At 37.2% G+C, this 17,182-nt stretch overlaps 2 protein-coding genes across 7 annotated transcripts in view; both read left to right on the top strand.

Moving 5' to 3' along the window:
* Nucleotides 1-6,237, top strand: part of arnt (aryl hydrocarbon receptor nuclear translocator) — a 36,322-nt gene extending 30,085 nt beyond the window's left edge. For 5 of the 6 annotated variants that reach the window (XM_056475154.1, XM_056475153.1, XM_056475150.1 and 2 more), the window contains 3 exons: nt 706-889; nt 2,736-2,875; nt 4,623-6,237. In XM_056475154.1, coding sequence (XP_056331129.1) covers nt 706-889; nt 2,736-2,875; nt 4,623-4,709 — 411 coding nt within the window. In that variant the 3' untranslated portion in view covers nt 4,710-6,237. The remainder of the gene's footprint in view (nt 1-705; nt 890-2,735; nt 2,876-4,622) is intronic. The other variant, XM_056475151.1, reaches the window with a different exon arrangement.
* A 4,611-nt stretch (nt 6,238-10,848) lies between these two features.
* On the top strand, nt 10,849-13,451 carry LOC130243827 (cortexin domain-containing 1 protein-like). Its single transcript, XM_056476125.1, has 2 exons — nt 10,849-11,065; nt 13,103-13,451. The coding sequence occupies exon 2, from the start codon at nt 13,269-13,271 to the stop codon at nt 13,449-13,451; it is 183 nt and encodes a 60-aa protein (XP_056332100.1). The 5' UTR covers nt 10,849-11,065; nt 13,103-13,268.
* The last annotated feature ends 3,731 nt before the right edge of the window (nt 13,452-17,182 follow it).

Here is a 17,182-nt window from a genome sequence, read left to right as displayed (position 1 = left end):
TATATAAACCAAAATCGTTCTTTGTACCAGGCTGTAAATACCTTGTTTTCTGCTGTAAAGTTGGCCATTTTAGCATTGGGGCAATAGAAATGTGCTCTATTATGGAGCCAGGACTAGCACAATTTCGATAAATTGCAATATCGCAATATCAGATTTTCCAATAGATCACTGAGTCTATTTATTTACTTGTAGAATTGGGTAGGCTAAATTGTCCGTAGTGTATGTGTGTGAATGAGTGTGTATGGATGTTTCCCAGTCATGGGTTGCAGCTGGAAGGGCATCCGCTGCGTAAAACATGTGCTGGATAAGTTGGCGGTTCATTCCGCTGTGGCGACCCCTGATTAATAAAGGGACTAAGCTGAAAAGAAAATGAATGAATGAATTTCCTTGTAAATTCATATTTATTCAGTTTTTAAATTAGTTTCAGTAATATTATTAAATAATATAAAAATGTTCATATGATTTATTAACAATACAGCTAGTAAAGTAATGTTTTCTGTCTTTTAATAGAGATATTATGTGAAACTATTATATTATATGAGATATTATCTTAGGTTTTTAATTCCAATACTCCCAAAATCATTCTCCATAAATCCGCAGATTTGTTTTATTTATTTTTTTTTACAAAATTCTGCACAGAAATAGCCAAAAATGTCCTCATATTCTGTCTGGCCCTGCTCATATGTAAATCTTCTCTCTGTCCAGCAGGTTGCAGGTCCAATTGGAAAGAACCAGCCTGCTCAGTTTAACATGGGAGGCTTTAGCTCCGCCTCTACATCCTCCACCTCCTCTTCCTTTGGCCAGATGGGCGGAGCCTCGGCTTCAATGGCAAGCACATCCAGCTACCAGCAAATAAACAGTCACAGCAACCCCTCCAGTAATGGATACGGTACATATTGTGCAGCACATACATGTATATGAAGCTAATGATTTACACTTGAATTATTAATGAGTAAATATTGGGTGTGCATTATTCCCTAATCATTTAACAGGATAAAGCAGATTATTCTTCTTAACCAATGGTTCCTGTGTCCCAAAAGTCAGACATATGCCAAAGATTTTAGAATTTATCATTATTGTTACGCTACAGGGTAACACTTGATTATATAGAGTGCTTAGAGCACATGCACATATTATGGTAAAAACAGTGTAGTGATATATGGAGCTGTAATGCGCTCAAAAACTGCCGGCACTACTTTATCTGTGCATTTACCCGAAAATAGTTTGTCTTGTGTAGTATGTTTTCTGTTGTGTTGGTTATGTTTTATGCTGTGTTATGTTATGTGTTGTATGTTTTGTGTTGTTTGTTATGTGTTGTTCAATATGTTTTGTTGTTATGTGTTTTGTGTTATTTGTCTTGTGTTGTTCTATACGTGTTGTTGTTTTGTGTTATGTTTTGTGATGTGCTATGTTTTGTTTTTATGTTTTGTCTTGTATGTTGTGTTATGTTATATGTTTTGTGATGTGCCATATGTTTTGTTATGTTTTGTGTTGTGTTTTGTGGTGTTGTGTTATACATTTTGTGTTGTTCTATATGTTTTGTGTTATGTTTTGTGTTGTTTGTTATATGTTTTGTGTTGTTTTATATGTTTGTGTTATGTTTTGTTCTATATGTTTTGCTGTTATGTTTTGTATAATGTTTTGTGTTGTATGTTGTGGTGTTGTGTTATATGTTTTGTGTTGTTCAATATGTTTTGTTATGTTTTGTGTTGTGTTAAATGTTTTGTGTTGTTTCATATGTTTTGTTATGTTTTGTGGTGTTGTTATATCTTTTGTGTTGTTTTATATGTTTTGTGGTGTTGTGTTATATGTGTTGTGTTATGTGTTTTGTTGTTTTGTGGTGTTGTGTTATACGTTTTTTTGTTGTTCTATATGTTTTGTTATGTGTTGTATGTTGTGTTCTGTTATATGTTTTGTGTTGTTTGTTATGTCTTGTGTTGTATGTCATGTTGTGTTATTTGTTTTGTGTTGTTATATGTTGTGTTGTATGTTTTCTGTTGTTCTATATGCTTTGTTGTTATGTTTTGCTTTGTGTTGTGTTATGTTATGTTTTGTGTTATGTTTTTTGATGTGTTATATATTTTGTTATGTGTTATATGTTTTGTTGTTATGTTTTGCTTTGTGTTGGTTTGGGTTGTTTGTGTTATATGTTTTGTTTTGTTATGTTTTGTTTTGTTATGTTTTGCTTAGTGTTGGGTTGTTTTGTGTTATATGTTTTGTTTTGTTATGTTTTGTTTTGTTATGTTTTGCTTAGTGTTGGGTTGTTTGTGTTATATGTTTTGTTTTTATGTTTTGCTTAGTGTTGGGTTGTTTGTGTTATATGTTTTGTGTTATATGTTTTGTTATGTTTTGCTTAGTGTTGGGTTGTTTGTGTTATATGTTTTGTTATGTTTTGCTTAGTGTTGGGTTGGGTTGTTTGTGTTATATGTTTTGTGTTATATGTTTTGTTATGTTTTGTTATGTTTTGCTTATTGTTGGGTTGTTTGTGTTATATGTTTTGTTATGTTTTGCTTAGTGTTGGGTTGGGTTGTTTGTGTTATATGTTTTGTGTTATATGTTTTGTTATGTTTTGCTTAGTGTTGGGTTGGGTTGTTTGTGTTATATGTTTTGTGTTATGTTTTGTTATGTTTTGCTTAGTGTTGGGTTGGGTTGTTTTGTGTTATATGTTTTGTGCTATGTTATGCTATCCTATGTTCTAAGCATGTATAATAAGCAGTGGTGTTTCTTGTGTTTAGGTAATGTTGGTCAGATGGCAGCAGCGTTCGGCTCCAGGCCAGCAGAGGGCATCACAGGCTGGCAGCAGTGGCCCAATCAGACACACACACAAGCCTCCGCAGACACACAAGTGCAAAACAACCAGACGGACATGTTTCCGGTGAGCGGAGCAATCGTCAAGTCATATTGACCTGGGTTAGGGTTTATGCTGCGTCCCAATTCGCATACTATCCTTTCTTAAAGAGTATTTGAAAGTAGAATTAGTATGTCCCAAATCGTAGTATGTTGAAAAGAGTACGTGCTCACGTAGCAGAAGGGGTGGAGCTATCGGGCGCACATGTTGGATTATTTCATTTATTTTGGATAATGAAAGCTAAATTCTCCTATGAGTGATTATAGCGCCTCCCAATGGTGAATGTGGTTATATTCATGACAGGTAATTTTTGATAGTTTGGTGATTTATTTCACTGATTTGGCAACCGTCGAACTTTATCAGGGAAACAGTTTGAATTTCCGCTTGGTAAAAAACATTAGTGCTCCATTTGGGACGACACTACATACATATAGTATGCTGTTGAGTGTGTAAGTGCATAAGTACATAGTGCATAGTGTGCCATTTGAGACGCAGCTATTGTAAACGCACAGAAATGGCGGATGGCTGCTTTTCACTTAGGGCTGTTTATGCTAATGAGGGAGAGATGGTCACTAGTGGGCGGGGCTTTTCATCTTTGATGAAATGTACAAAGAGAGAACGTTAATCAAAGTGTTTCTGCAGACGGTATCAAGTCTGATTATAAAGAACAGAATTAATTCATTTTTACCTTGGGGCGTCACGGTGGCGCAGTGGTTGCCTCACAGCAAGAAGGTCGCTGGTTCGAGCCTCGGCTGGGTCAGTTGGCATTTCTGTGTGGAGTTTGAATGTTCTCCCTGTCTTGGCGTGTGTTTCCCCCACAGTCCAAACACATGCGCTATTGGGGAATTGGGTAAGCTAAAGTGGGCGTAGTGTATGAGTGTGAATGCAAGAGTGTGTGGGTGTTTCCCGGTGTTGGGTTGCAGCTGAAAGGGCATCCACTGTGTAAAACATATGCTGGATAAGTTGGAGGTTCAGGGTGTCACGATGGCGCAGTGACGCCTCACAGCAAGAAGGTCGCTGGTTCGAACCTCAGCTGGGTCAGTTGGCATTTCTGTGTGGAGTCTGCATGTTCTCCTCGTGTTCGTGTGGGTTTCCTCCGGGTGCTCCGGTTTCCTCCACCAGTCCAAAGACATGTGCTATAGGGGAATTCTGTAAGCTAAATTGTCTGGAGTGTTTGTGTTTGAATGACTGGTGTTTCCCAGTGATGGGTTGCAGCTGGAAGGGCATTTGCTGCGTAAAACATGCTGGATAAGTTGGTGGTTCACTCCTCTGTGGCGACTCCAGATCAATATATATGGTTATATTCACAAACTGCTGCCACACAACTGTTTAAAACTCTAGTCCCTTTATTCATCAGGGGTTGCCACAGTGGAATGAACCTCCAACTATTCCAACATTAGTTTTACTCAGCAGATGCCCTTCCAGCTGCAACCCAGTACTGGGAAACACCCACACACTCTTGTATTTATACACACTCATACACTATGGCCAATTTAGCTTATTCAATTCCCCTATAGTGCATGTGTTTGGACTGTGGGGGAAACCGGAGCACCAGGAGGAAACCCACGCCAACACGGGGAGAACATGCAAACTCCAGACAAAAACGTTAAGTGATCAAGTTAAGACTCGAACCAGCGACCTTCTTGCTGTGAGGCGACAGTTCTAACCACTGAGCCACCGTGCCCCTGTGACATCATTACTCCAGTCACATGATCCTTCAGAAATCGCTCTAATAGGCTGATTGTGTGTGTGTGTGTGTGTTTGTCCTCCTCAGGATGTTCTCTCCATGTTGGATCAGAGCGGGAGCTTCAGTAATGGGGATTTCTCAGAGATGCCCATGTTTCCTCCGTTTCCTGAGTGATGCGTTTCCTCCGTCTGCCGCTTCGCCCTCGCTCGCCATTGCTTACGCTTTTAACCAAATGGACGACAGAATCCAGCCGAGAGACGAGTGCTGCGCGAGGATGAAGCTGTAAGCCATAATAATGTGAGACAGAGAACAGAAAACAGCAGAGCAGACACACACACACACACACACACACACACACACACACACATACACTCTCACACACACACACACACACACACACACAGATGGAAGTGTCGGTGAAACTTGTTGACTTTCAAATCACGCACAATTGCACACTTCCAGCACAAGCGGTCTCACACTGTGTCTGCTACGCGCACACACACGCACAAACATGCATACACACACGCATAAGTGCACACACACAAACAAATGCACAGACTCTCTAATGCATACACTATTAAATACACACAAACAGATGCACAAACACTCTCACACACACATTTATGCATACACACAAACACATGCTCACACACTCATGCATACACATGCACTCACACATCTGTGACACACTTTCTCACATACAAATACACTCTTTCTCACACACACACTTAAGCATACACACAAACGCAAGCATGCTCACTCACACCCTAGGACAGAACCAAACACACACACTCATGCTCATATATGCACTCACACAGGCACACTAACACACACCCACACATATGCATTAAAATGACACACACAATCACACTCACACACACACACACACTCATGCATACACATGCACTCACAGATTTGTGATACACTTTTTCACACACATACACTCACACACACACACACACACACACACACACACACACTCACACACACACACAACTTAAGCATACACACAAACGCAAACATGCTCACACACTAGCACAGACTCAAACACACACACTAATGCTTACCAATACACTCACACTAAGACACACACTCATGCATACACACAAACACACACTTATGCATACACATGCACTCACACAGATGCACTCACACACGCATTTACACATTCCTATATACACACTCGCACAAACTGGAAACGCATACACATGCACTCGCACAGAAACACACACTTATGCACAGAGACACATACTCAAACACACACACACACACACACACACACACACTTATGCACACAAACGCACTAACACTTATTTCTGCTTATACACTTGCAGACACACACATTCATGCTTACACATTCACACAGACATACATACATACACACACACACACACACACACTCAGGCAGTGGGTCCGTCTGTCTCTGACTGTGATTGTGAACTGATTGCACTGCCTCTTTCCTGAAGCCATGTGTCTGGATGATCCACATGATGAAATGACAGATAAGCTCGTCCAGATCAGAGATGTGTGTGCGTGTTTGTGTGTGTGTGTGTGTGTGTGTGTGTGTAAAGCAGCAGCCATGGCTTATCTGATTTTACAGTATGTCTGCCTTTTAAGAGCTTCTGTTCAGAGCTGAAGAAGGGGCTCACTCACTCTCAGCTGATCACTCTGTTCCAACTGCTTGCTTGAACTTAAATTTGAGTTTGAATTCAAGTTTGAATTTGAATTTGAGTTTGAATTGAAATTAGAATTTGAGTTTAAATTTGAATTCAATTTTGTTTAAATTTGAATTTGAGTTTAAATTTGAATTCAAGTTTGTTTAAATTTGAATTTGAGTTTAAATTTGAATTCAAGTTTGAGTTTAAATTTGAGTTTGAGTTTAAATTTGAGTTTGAGTTTAAATTAGAATTTGAGTTTAAATTTGAATTCAAGTTTGAGTTTAAATTTGAGTTTGAGTTTAAATTAGAATTTGAGTTTAAATTTGAATTCAAGTTTGAGTTTAAATTTGAGTTTGAGTTTAAATTAGAATTTGAGTTTAAATTTGAATTCAAGTTTGAGTTTAAATTTGAGTTTGAGTTTAAATTAGAATTTGAGTTTAAATTTGAATTCAAGTTTGAGTTTAAATTTGAGTTTGAGTTTAAATTAGAATTTGAGTTTAAATTTGAATTCAAGTTTGAGTTTAAATTTGAGTTTGAGTTTAAATTAGAATTTGAGTTTAAATTTGAATTCAAGTTTGAGTTTAAATTAGAATTTGAGTTTAAATTTGAGTTTGAGTTTAAATTAGAATTTGAGTTTAAAATTGAATTTGAGTTCAAATTTGACTTTACATTTGAATTTGACTTTACATTAGAATTCAAGTTTGAATTTGTGTTTAAATTTGAATTTGAGTTTAAATTTGAATTCAAGTTTGAGTTTAAATTTGAATTCAAGTTTGTGTTTAAATTTGAATTTGAGTTTGTGTTTAAATTTGAATTTGAGTTTGTGTTTAAATTTGAATTTGAGTTTAAATTTGAGTTTAAATTTGAATTCAAGTTTGAGTTTAAATTTGAATTCAAGTTTGTGTTTAAATTTGAATTTGAGTTTGTGTTTAAATTTGAATTTGAGTTTAAATTTGAGTTTAAATTTGAATTCAAGTTTGAGTTTAAATTTGAATTCAAGTCTGAATTCGAGTTTGAATTTGAGTTTAAATTCAAGTTCAAATTTGAGTTTACATTTGAATTTGAGTTCACATTAGAATTTAAGTTTAAATTTGAACTCAAGTTTGAATTTGAGTTCAATTTAATTTAAGGTTGAATTTGAGTTTTTGAGTTTAAATTTGAGTTTGAATGTAAATTAGAATTGGAGTTGGAATTGAATTGGCTCAGCAGGATGTGGAACTGCAAAACAGGACGATGAACTAGTACTTCACTATTTTCAGATTTGATACAGATTTCTGTAAACATTTATTCTTAATATCATCCGATGTTTCTTGAAATAATGTGGTTCTGTGTAATTTGTTCAGCAAAATTAAATGTTTTCAAGTGACGTCGGTGTTACGATAAACACTTTATGATGAGGTTTAATTTAACACGATGATGAACCTGATCTAGCAAAGAGCAATACTGCGTTTATTAACCCTCGGAAACGTTCATCAGTCAGAACAATGGTCTTTATTAGAGTTCTAAGATTATATGTAGCAAATCTCCGTTTGTCTCAGCGGGGTTTATTTGTTTATATCTTGCATTTTAGAATTTAAGTAAATTGTGGGAATTCTTACTTTTGTTTAGTATTTATCTCAGAAATGATTCAGTTTAGTGTTTCACTCTTCTACATTTGTCTGAGTTTATATCTTACAATTGTATGTTCACATCATCTATTTCTATTTAGATTATTTTTTTTTTGATACAACAATACATTGACCAGGCTTGAGATTTTATTTACATTTAGATAAAAAATAAAATAAATAAATAAATATATATATGTTACCTTTAAGACATAAAATCCATGTTTTGGTAAATTTTGAGTTGTTTTTCATTTATTTTTTGCAGCTCTTCTTCTGAAAAACACTGCAAAGACCCTTTTATTTTATTCATATGTTGATATTAATTAGTCCTGACTCCTGCGGCAGAAAAAGGTTTGCTGTGGTTACCAAATGTTGAAGTATTGTGCATTAGTTCAGCTCTACCAGCGTCGTTCACTGATGAACCCTTATTGTGACGTGTTAATAAGTGGCAGTTCTGCAGCCTGTGTGTAAAAGCGTTCAGATCCAGCATCTGGACAGAAGCTCGTCTGTTTTAGCTGATTCCCGCAGCTCCAAATCGAGATTGAAATGCAGCAATAACCAGGAGGATGTGCGTGTGTGTGTCCTTCATAGCCATTTTATTGCTTTCCTAAGTATTGTTATGATGATGTTTTGTTTTGATCTAGAAAAAGAGGACGGTGTAAAGCTCCAGCTCTTCATTGGGGAGTCTTTATCCTGAGTTAATCTTGTACAGAGAGTATCACAGAACTTCTATTGCAGGTTTGATTTAATCGGCTGCTCATTTTTCTTGAGATCTGTTTAATTAAGTGTGTGACGTCTCCTGAATGTGCGAGCGTCCGCGTCCTCCTTCTGTTATAGTGTCACGCTCTGTGGCGTTTTAATCTTCTCCACATGTTGATCTGCAGTTTGTGTACAACATTTAGAAAGGGGGATGATGAATATATGTGTGTAAATGAAATATTAAAGAGAGCCGTTTGAGGTTTTGTATTAAAAATGCTGTTATCTAAAAGATCTGTGCTGGGCCTTTATTTGACCTCTTTAACGGGTCTGTGTGAATATGATCTCTACACTCAAATACAAGCACTTCAGTATATGCAGTGTTCAGTGTAAAGCTGTCATACATGCAGACTGAGCTCAGGCAGAGCTGTTTCACTGAATCATTAGCTTCATTTAGCAAAGATTCATTCACATTCATCATCTCATCAGAGATTTCTAAAGTAAAGCTGTGTGTGTGTGTGTGTGTGTTTGTGTGTGTGCGTGTGTGTGTGTGTGTGTCTGAGAGAGACTGAGACTGTGTGTGTGAAAAAGAGAGAAATGGTTTGGTTTTAGAAAGAAAAGGATCCGGTTGCCAGTTTTTTCTGATTGGCCACATGAGATAGCCCTACCCGATGCCACTACTGTTCTCTGATTGGCCTGATTGGCCAACTGTTCTCTGATTGGCCCAATTGCCCTATTTTTTTCTGATTGGCCCAATGGCGCTACTCTTTTCTGATTGGCTCGATGGCGCTACTCTTCTCTGATTGGCCCGATGGCCCTACTCTTCTCTGATTGACCCAATGGCCCTATTTTTTTCTGATTGGCCCAATGGCCCTACTCTTTTCTGATTGGCCTGATGACCCTACTCTTTTCTGATTGGCCTGATGACCCTACTCTTTTCTGATTGGCCCAAAGGCCCTACTCTATTCTGATTGGCCCGATGACCCTACTCTTTTCTGATTGGCTCGATGACCCTACTCTTTTCTGATTGGCCCGATGACCCTACTCTTTTCTGATTGGCCCGATGACCCTACTCTTCTATGATTGGCCAGATTACCATGCTCTTTTCTGATTGGCCCTACTCTTCTACGATTGACCCGATTACCATACTCTACTCTGATTGGCCCTACTCTTCTCTGATTGGCCCGATGGCCCTACTCTTTTCTAATTGGCCCGATGGCCCTACTCCTCTCTGATTGGCCCAGTGGACCTACTCCTCTGATTGGCCCTAGTCTTTTCTGATTGGCTCGATGACCCTACACTTCTCTAATTGGCTTGATTACCATACTCTACTCTGATTGGCCCTACTCTTCTCTGATTGGCCCGATGGCCCTACTCTTTTCTGATTGGCCCAGTGGACCTACTCCTCTCTTATTGGCCCTAGTCTTTTCTGCTTGGCTCGATGACCCTACACTTCACTGATTGGCTTGATTACCAGACTTTGCTCTGAATGGCCCTACTCTTCTCTTATTGACCCAATGACCCTACTCTTCTCTGATTGATCCGGTGGACCTACTCCTCTATGATTGGCCCTATGACCATACTCTTCTCTGATTGGCTTTACTCTTCTCTGATTGACCCGATTACCATACTCCTCTCTGATTGGCCCGGTTACCATACTCTGCTCTGATTGGTCCTACTCTTCTCTGATTGACCCAAAGACCATACTCTTCTCTGATTGGCTTTACTCTTCTCCTATTGACCTGATTACCATACTCTGCTCTGATTGGTCCTACTCTTCTCTGATTGACCTTAGTCTTCTCTGACTGGCCCGATTACCATACTCTGCTTTGGTTGGTCTGCTGTGTCTACTCTTCTCTGATTGGCCCGATGGCCTACTCATCTCTGATTGGCTTGACATCCATACTTTTTACCAGTTGGTCAGATGTCGCTGTTCTTTTCTGATTGGTCAGATAGCCTTACTTTTCAGTGGTTGGTCAGATGGTCATATTTCTCTCTGATTTGTCAGATCTTTTTTGATTGTCTAATTGGCCAGATAGTCCTCTGATTGGTCAGGTGCTCCTGCTGTTTCCTGATTAGCCATATGGCTCTACTCCTCTCTGATTGGTCAGCTCGGATCAGTCAGATGGCCCTACTCTTCTCTGCTTGCTCAGATGTTCTTATTCTTCTATGATTAGCCAGCTTGCCATACTCCTCTCTGATTGGTCAGATGGATTATCTGTTGTGATTCCAGTCCAATATCTGAAATCATGCTCTTCTTCCTGAACGTCATCTATATTTAGTCTGCGAGTGAGGTGCTGGATGAAGCAGTCCCACATACATCAGTGCGGTGATGCTGAAGTGTCCAGCCGTCCATCACAGGTCACACATCAGCCGTGTTTCTACAGCAGCCCAAAGGGGTGTTTTAATGCCATATAGGGCCTGATCGTTACCAAACTCCTCTTTAACTATTCATTGGGGACGCAGGTGCCAAGTGTTGGTGTGTGTGTCTCTCAGGCCAGAGGAAGACATGCTAATACCGGAGATAAGAGAACACGTATCCCTGACCGCCGACAGGATCCCAAACATCCAGGTATTGCTTTCAAACCTCTTCATTTTCAGCCGATCGTAAAACTAATTCAGACAATCAGTTGCATGCAGTTCAGCTCGCACCTGTGTACGAACATCATTAATACAGGGTTTTTGAGTCGTAATGTTCTCAAATATATCATACTGTATATATTATAGTGTTGACAACACTTGGTTAATGAAGGCTTGATTTATTTTCACCTGTTTAAACTGTACTCACAGGGAATAAAATACTATAGTAATAGTTTCAAGTAAATACTAGTGTTTTTAATCCATACTATAGTAAAATGTATTATGTTTTGTTTATATTGTAGTATTTACATCACTAAATTCTTCTTTAAAGGCTTAAAACATAGAAATACTATAGTAAGTCATAGTAAATTAAATGAATTACACTGTATATATTATAGTATTGACAACACTTTGTTAATGAAAGGAAGGCTTGAGTAAGTTTTACATGTGTTTAAAGTGTACCCACAGGGGAAAATACTATAGTAACAGAGTAAATACTAATGTTCTTGAACCATACCATAGTAACATGTATTATAGTTTGTATATATTATAGTATTTTCAACACTTTATTTCTCTGTGCTTCTTGATTTAGTTTCACCCATTCTTAAACCACACAAATACTGTAGTATTTAACAGTAAATAGTGTTTTTAATCCATACTATAGTAAAATGTATTATGTTTTGAATATATTGTAGTATTTACAACACTAAATGCTTCTTTTAAAAGCTTAAAATCTAAAAATACTATAGTAATTCATAGTGTTTTTAATCCATACTATAGTAAAATGTATTATACTGTATATATTATAGTGTTGACAACACTTGGTTAATGAAAGCTTGATTTATTTTCACCTGTTTAAACTGCACTCAAAGGGAATAAAATATAGTAATAGTTTCTAGTAAATACTAGTGTTTTTACTATAGTAAAATGTATTGTTTTGTATATATTGTAGTATTTACATCACTAATTTCTTCTTTAAAGGCTTAAAATGTAAAAATACTATAGTAATGTTTAGTAAATTAAATTAATTATACTGTATATATTATAGTATTGACAACACTTTGTTAATGAAGGCTTGAGTAAGTTTCACATGTTTAAACTGTACCCACAAGGGGGAAATACTATAGTAACAGACTAAATACTAATGTTCTTGGACCATACCATAGTAAAATGTATTATAGTGTATATATATTATAGTATTTACAGCACTTCGGTGTTACTTGATTTATTTTCACACATTTATTGTTGTAATTACATCACTAAATAGTGTTTTTTTAGTCCATACTATAGTAAAATATATACTGTATATATTATAGTGTTGACAACACTTGGTTAATGAAGGCTTGATTTATTTTCACCTGTTTAAACTACTCACAGGGAATAAAATACTATAGTAATAGTTTCTAGTAAATACTAGTGTTTTTACTATAGTAAAATGTATTGTTTTGTATATATTGTAGTATTTACATCGCTAAATTCTTCTTTAAAGGCTTAAAACATAGAAATACTATAGTAAGTCATAGTAAATTAAATGAATTACTCTGTATATATTATAGTATTGACAAGACTTTGTTAATGAAAGGAATGCTTGAGTAAGTTTCACCTGTTTAAACTGTACCCACAGGGGGAAAATACTATAGTAACAGAGTAAATACTAACGTTCTTGAACCATACCATAGTAAATGTATTCTAGTGGCTGGAAGTATTATCCATATTATTGATTAAATTATCCATTAAACTGTATTATATTAATGTCTACCCCTCACAGTAATTATGACTGTTATTCATATTGTTTATTCAATTGTATTTACCCTAACCCTCACAGTAAAAACAGCAGTTATAGTTGTAATAAATAGTTATCATTAACTTCCGGCTGCAGATGTATCCCTTCTGGACTTTACCAATAGTATGGTTCACACTACATAAACACAATACATGACTGTAGTATTTCTGCAGTGGGTAGTAAAACAGGCTATTTTCTGTGTGTGCTGGAATGTGAGCCTCATCTGATAGATCTGTTTTACACCAGCAGGAGCACAACACCGCCAGCTTGGGTTGCATTGGACTGTGTGAATTCATGGGATCTGCTCTCATCGCCAAGACAAAAGCAGGACCAGACTCTTCACGTCTCGGGAGTTTATGAGTGAAGATCATGTGTTTTGAAGCTTGGAGCTGATTCCTCCATCATCATCATTATGGATCTTCCTCTTCCGATGTCCCGGCTGGATGTGGATGTGGACCTGGGCTTCGCTCTGTTTTTTCTGGTGCTGCTGTGTTTGTTTCTACTGGTGACAGTGGTCCGCTGCGCTCAGATGGTCTTGGATCCGTACAGCGCCATCTCTGTGTCCACCTATCAGGAAGAGCAGGTGGAGGGATGAAGCGCCATGGAAAAATACTATGGTAGTTTATAGTAAATACTGTAGTGTTTTTGAATCATATTATACTGTATGTACTATAGTATTTAAAACTTTATTAATTAATGCTCCAGGATACTGTTGTGAAGAGATAAACACTGTAGTTTTTCTACAGTAAACTGTGGTGTGTTGTAGAAATCGACATTGTGAGGTCATTCGTTTATATTTCTATAGTTGTTACCATAGCAACTGTAGAATCACCACAGCAGATCAATTCAAGAACTTCACTATCGTTCTTGCGTTACCGTAGCGACTGTAGAATCACCACAGCAGATCGATTCAAGAACTTCACTGTCATTCTTGCGTTACCGTAGCGACTGTAGAATCACCACAGCAGATTGATTCCAGTACTTTACTATCGTTCTTGTGTTACCGTAGCGACTGTAAAACCACCACAGCAGACCGATTCAGGTACTTCACTATCGATCTTGCGTTACCGTAGCGACTGTAGAACCACCACAGCAGATCGATTCAGGTACTTCACTTTCGTTACCATAGCGACTGTAGAACCACCACAGCAGATCGATTCAGGTACTTCACTATCGTTACCGTAGCAACTGTAGAACCACCACAGCAGATCGATTCAGGTACTTCACTATCGTTACCGTAGCGACTGTAGAACCACCACAGCAGATCGATTCAGGTACTTCACTATCGTTACCGTAGCGACTGTAGAACCACCACAGCAGATCGATTCAGGTACTTCACTATCGTTACCGTAGCGACTGTAGAATCACCACAGCAGATCGATTCAGGTACTTTACTATCGTTCTTGCGTTACCGTAGCGACTGTAGAACCACCACAGCAGACCGATTCAGGTACTTCACTATCGATCTCGCGTTACCGTAGCGACTGTAGAACCACCACAGCAGATCGATTCAGGTACTTCACTTTCGTTACCATAGCGACTGTAGAACCACCACAGCAGATCGATTCAGGTACTTCACTATCGTTACCGTAGCGACTGTAGAACCACCACAGCAGATCGATTCAGGTACTTCACTATCGTTCTTGCGTTACCGTAGCGACTGTAGAATCACCACAGCAGATCGATTCAGGTACTTCATTATCGTTCTTGCGTTACCGTAGCGACTGTAGAATCACCACAGCAGATCGATTCAAGTACTTCACTATCGTTACCGTAGCGACTGTAGAATCACCACAGCAGATCGATTCAAGTACTTCACCATCGTTACCGTAGCGACTGTAGAATCACCACAGCAGATCGATTCAAGTACTTCACCATCGTTACCGTAGCGACTGTAGAATCACCACAGCAGATCGATTCAAGTACTTCACCATCGTTACCGTAGCGACTGTAGAATCACCACAGCAGATCGATTCAAGTACTTCACCATCGTTACCGTAGCGACTGTAGAATCACCACAGCAGATCGATTCAAGTACTTCACCATCGTTACCGTAGCGACTGTAGAATCACCACAGCAGATCGATTCAGGTACTTCATTATCGTTCTTGCGTTACCGTAGCGACTGTAGAATCACCACAGCAGATCGATTCACGTACTTCATTATCGTTCTTGCGTTACCGTAGTAAATACTTTCCATTCAAATACTTTACTATAGTATGGTTCAAAAACACTATAATATTTACTATAAGTTACTATAGTATTTGTTTCATGTGGGATCACAGCTGTGGCTTCCCACATACCTGTAGTTTTTTTAAGCTTACTGAAGTAAATTGCAGTGATGAGGTAGTTTGTTGACTACACTACAGGAAAATAAATACATGTATTACTACAGTACATTTTCTCCAACTATATTACACATCCCAAAATAAGGAACTGTATGAGTATTGAGAGTCATTTACCCTTCATAACTTTTAAAGGCATGTTTTGCTGTATTTGACATTTTAAACCAATCAGAAACTTTATTTCGACTCATTTGAGTGTTTGCTAAACAAGATGAATTACAGTAAATCAGTTTACTACACTATAATGCACACAGAACACACTGTTTTACATAAAGCAACTCTTTTAAAATAGTGTCACTTATTAACATTCATACCTTTATAGCAAAGTGTAAATACTATAACAAACTAAATACTACAATATGATACAGTCTACCATTTTAGCTCTGGTGTAGATTGAGGTAAAGTTGGTTTAATATTCAGATATTCAGACTTTCTCCTTAATAACATTCAGAAAAGTGTTATTTGCTCATTCTAAATAAAGAAATCACATTAGCAGCCAATGACTATCAAAGTACACCACTGTTCACAGTCAGTTAAATAGTGCTAATGCTGTATTGAAGTCAAACTTAAATGCAATTTCAGTCTCTATATTCAAATTAGCATAGTAAACGATATAAGGAGTGTTAAAACTAACAAATGTGCGAATATAAAACCAACTTTATCAAAATCTGGAGGTCTGCTACAGTATTTACTTCAGTTTATTAATGAATCCAATAATATGCTGCAGTAAAAGAATGCTGTAAAATTTACTATAGCAAATAATATATAATATTATTATATATTAAAGTCTACTATGGTGTTTTTTCATGTGGGTTCAAGGAGGACTGCTAAAGCAGAAAACAAGAATACAGACTGAATCTCTAATCTCTCGGACTGCAAAAGGGATCCGAGAGGCAGTTTCTGGAAGATCTAAGCACACACACCACTGAGCAGAACTGTGTATAAATGACAGCGATTGGACGCGTGTGTTTATTAGGTGAGTACCAGGGTAAATGGAGGGCTGCACTCAATATTCTGTCTTCTATTTTTGGTTCAGTGAGTCTTAACTGTATTAACTGTAGTGCCGTGAAACTCAAAACCACACAGATGGATCTTATTACACTTTTCCAGCTGATCACATGAGCTTTCTGCACTAACACTAAGTACATACAGTATGCTTTGTGTAGAGCTAAAACTGTATCTATTATTAATCATTATCTATATAGTGCATGCTTTCATTTATGCGTGCTGAATGAAGGCTACATATGACAAAGTGCTGAGCATTACTGAGTACAGCCATTTTGAATATTAATATTCTGATCCATTTCTCAGTGAATATAGGCGATGTATTTTGGTGCATTTAAACAAAACAGAGTTATTAAACAGATATATTTATAAAATAATAGTTTAGTCACCAAACATATTTCAAATTGAATGATAATACAATTAAATTCAAGCAAAATATCTTAATTTTTCCTCTTTTTTTTAAATTTGTATTTAATATTTTTCTCTAATATATAAATTTGGCTGTGCTAGTTTTTGGAGCGTTATCGTAAGTTATTTTGCTAGATAAGCTCCAGATTTGGCTTTAGTACTGACTAATCTAATGTATATCCACAAATATAATATTGTAGAGCTTCCTATTAAAAATAAGAGTTTAAAAGAGAGGTTAGTGAGGAGCGCTGTATTGTCTAGATTATTATTATGAGCTGTGCTCTTTCTCTTCAGTTGTTGATTATGGAGGTTAAGATCTGCATTAACCCCATCTTCACTGTAGTTTTGTGTCATAAACGTGATTAAACAGGATATTTATTCATTTTATTTAATATTTTTGACATATTATAAAACATTTACGCTGAAAAATTTGTCTGAAAGCGATTAAAGGTGTGATGAATCTGAATGCATGTACTGCTAAAAGTTACACACAGCATAATTGAGTACAGCCCATTTTGAAAATGAAGATTTGTATCCATTTCTCAGAGAATATAGTCGATGTATTTTGG

This window comes from Danio aesculapii, chromosome 16 (genome assembly GCF_903798145.1).
Source record: "Danio aesculapii chromosome 16, fDanAes4.1, whole genome shotgun sequence".
NCBI classification, from domain to species: Eukaryota; Metazoa; Chordata; class Actinopteri; order Cypriniformes; family Danionidae; genus Danio; species Danio aesculapii.
This window is presented reverse-complemented; position numbering and strand designations above follow the sequence as displayed.

Bases quoted from the DNA above. Each gene is read 5' to 3' on its own strand.
- LOC130243827 (XM_056476125.1), top strand. From the start codon at position 13,269: ATGGATCTTCCTCTTCCGATGTCCCGGCTGGATGTGGATGTGGACCTG.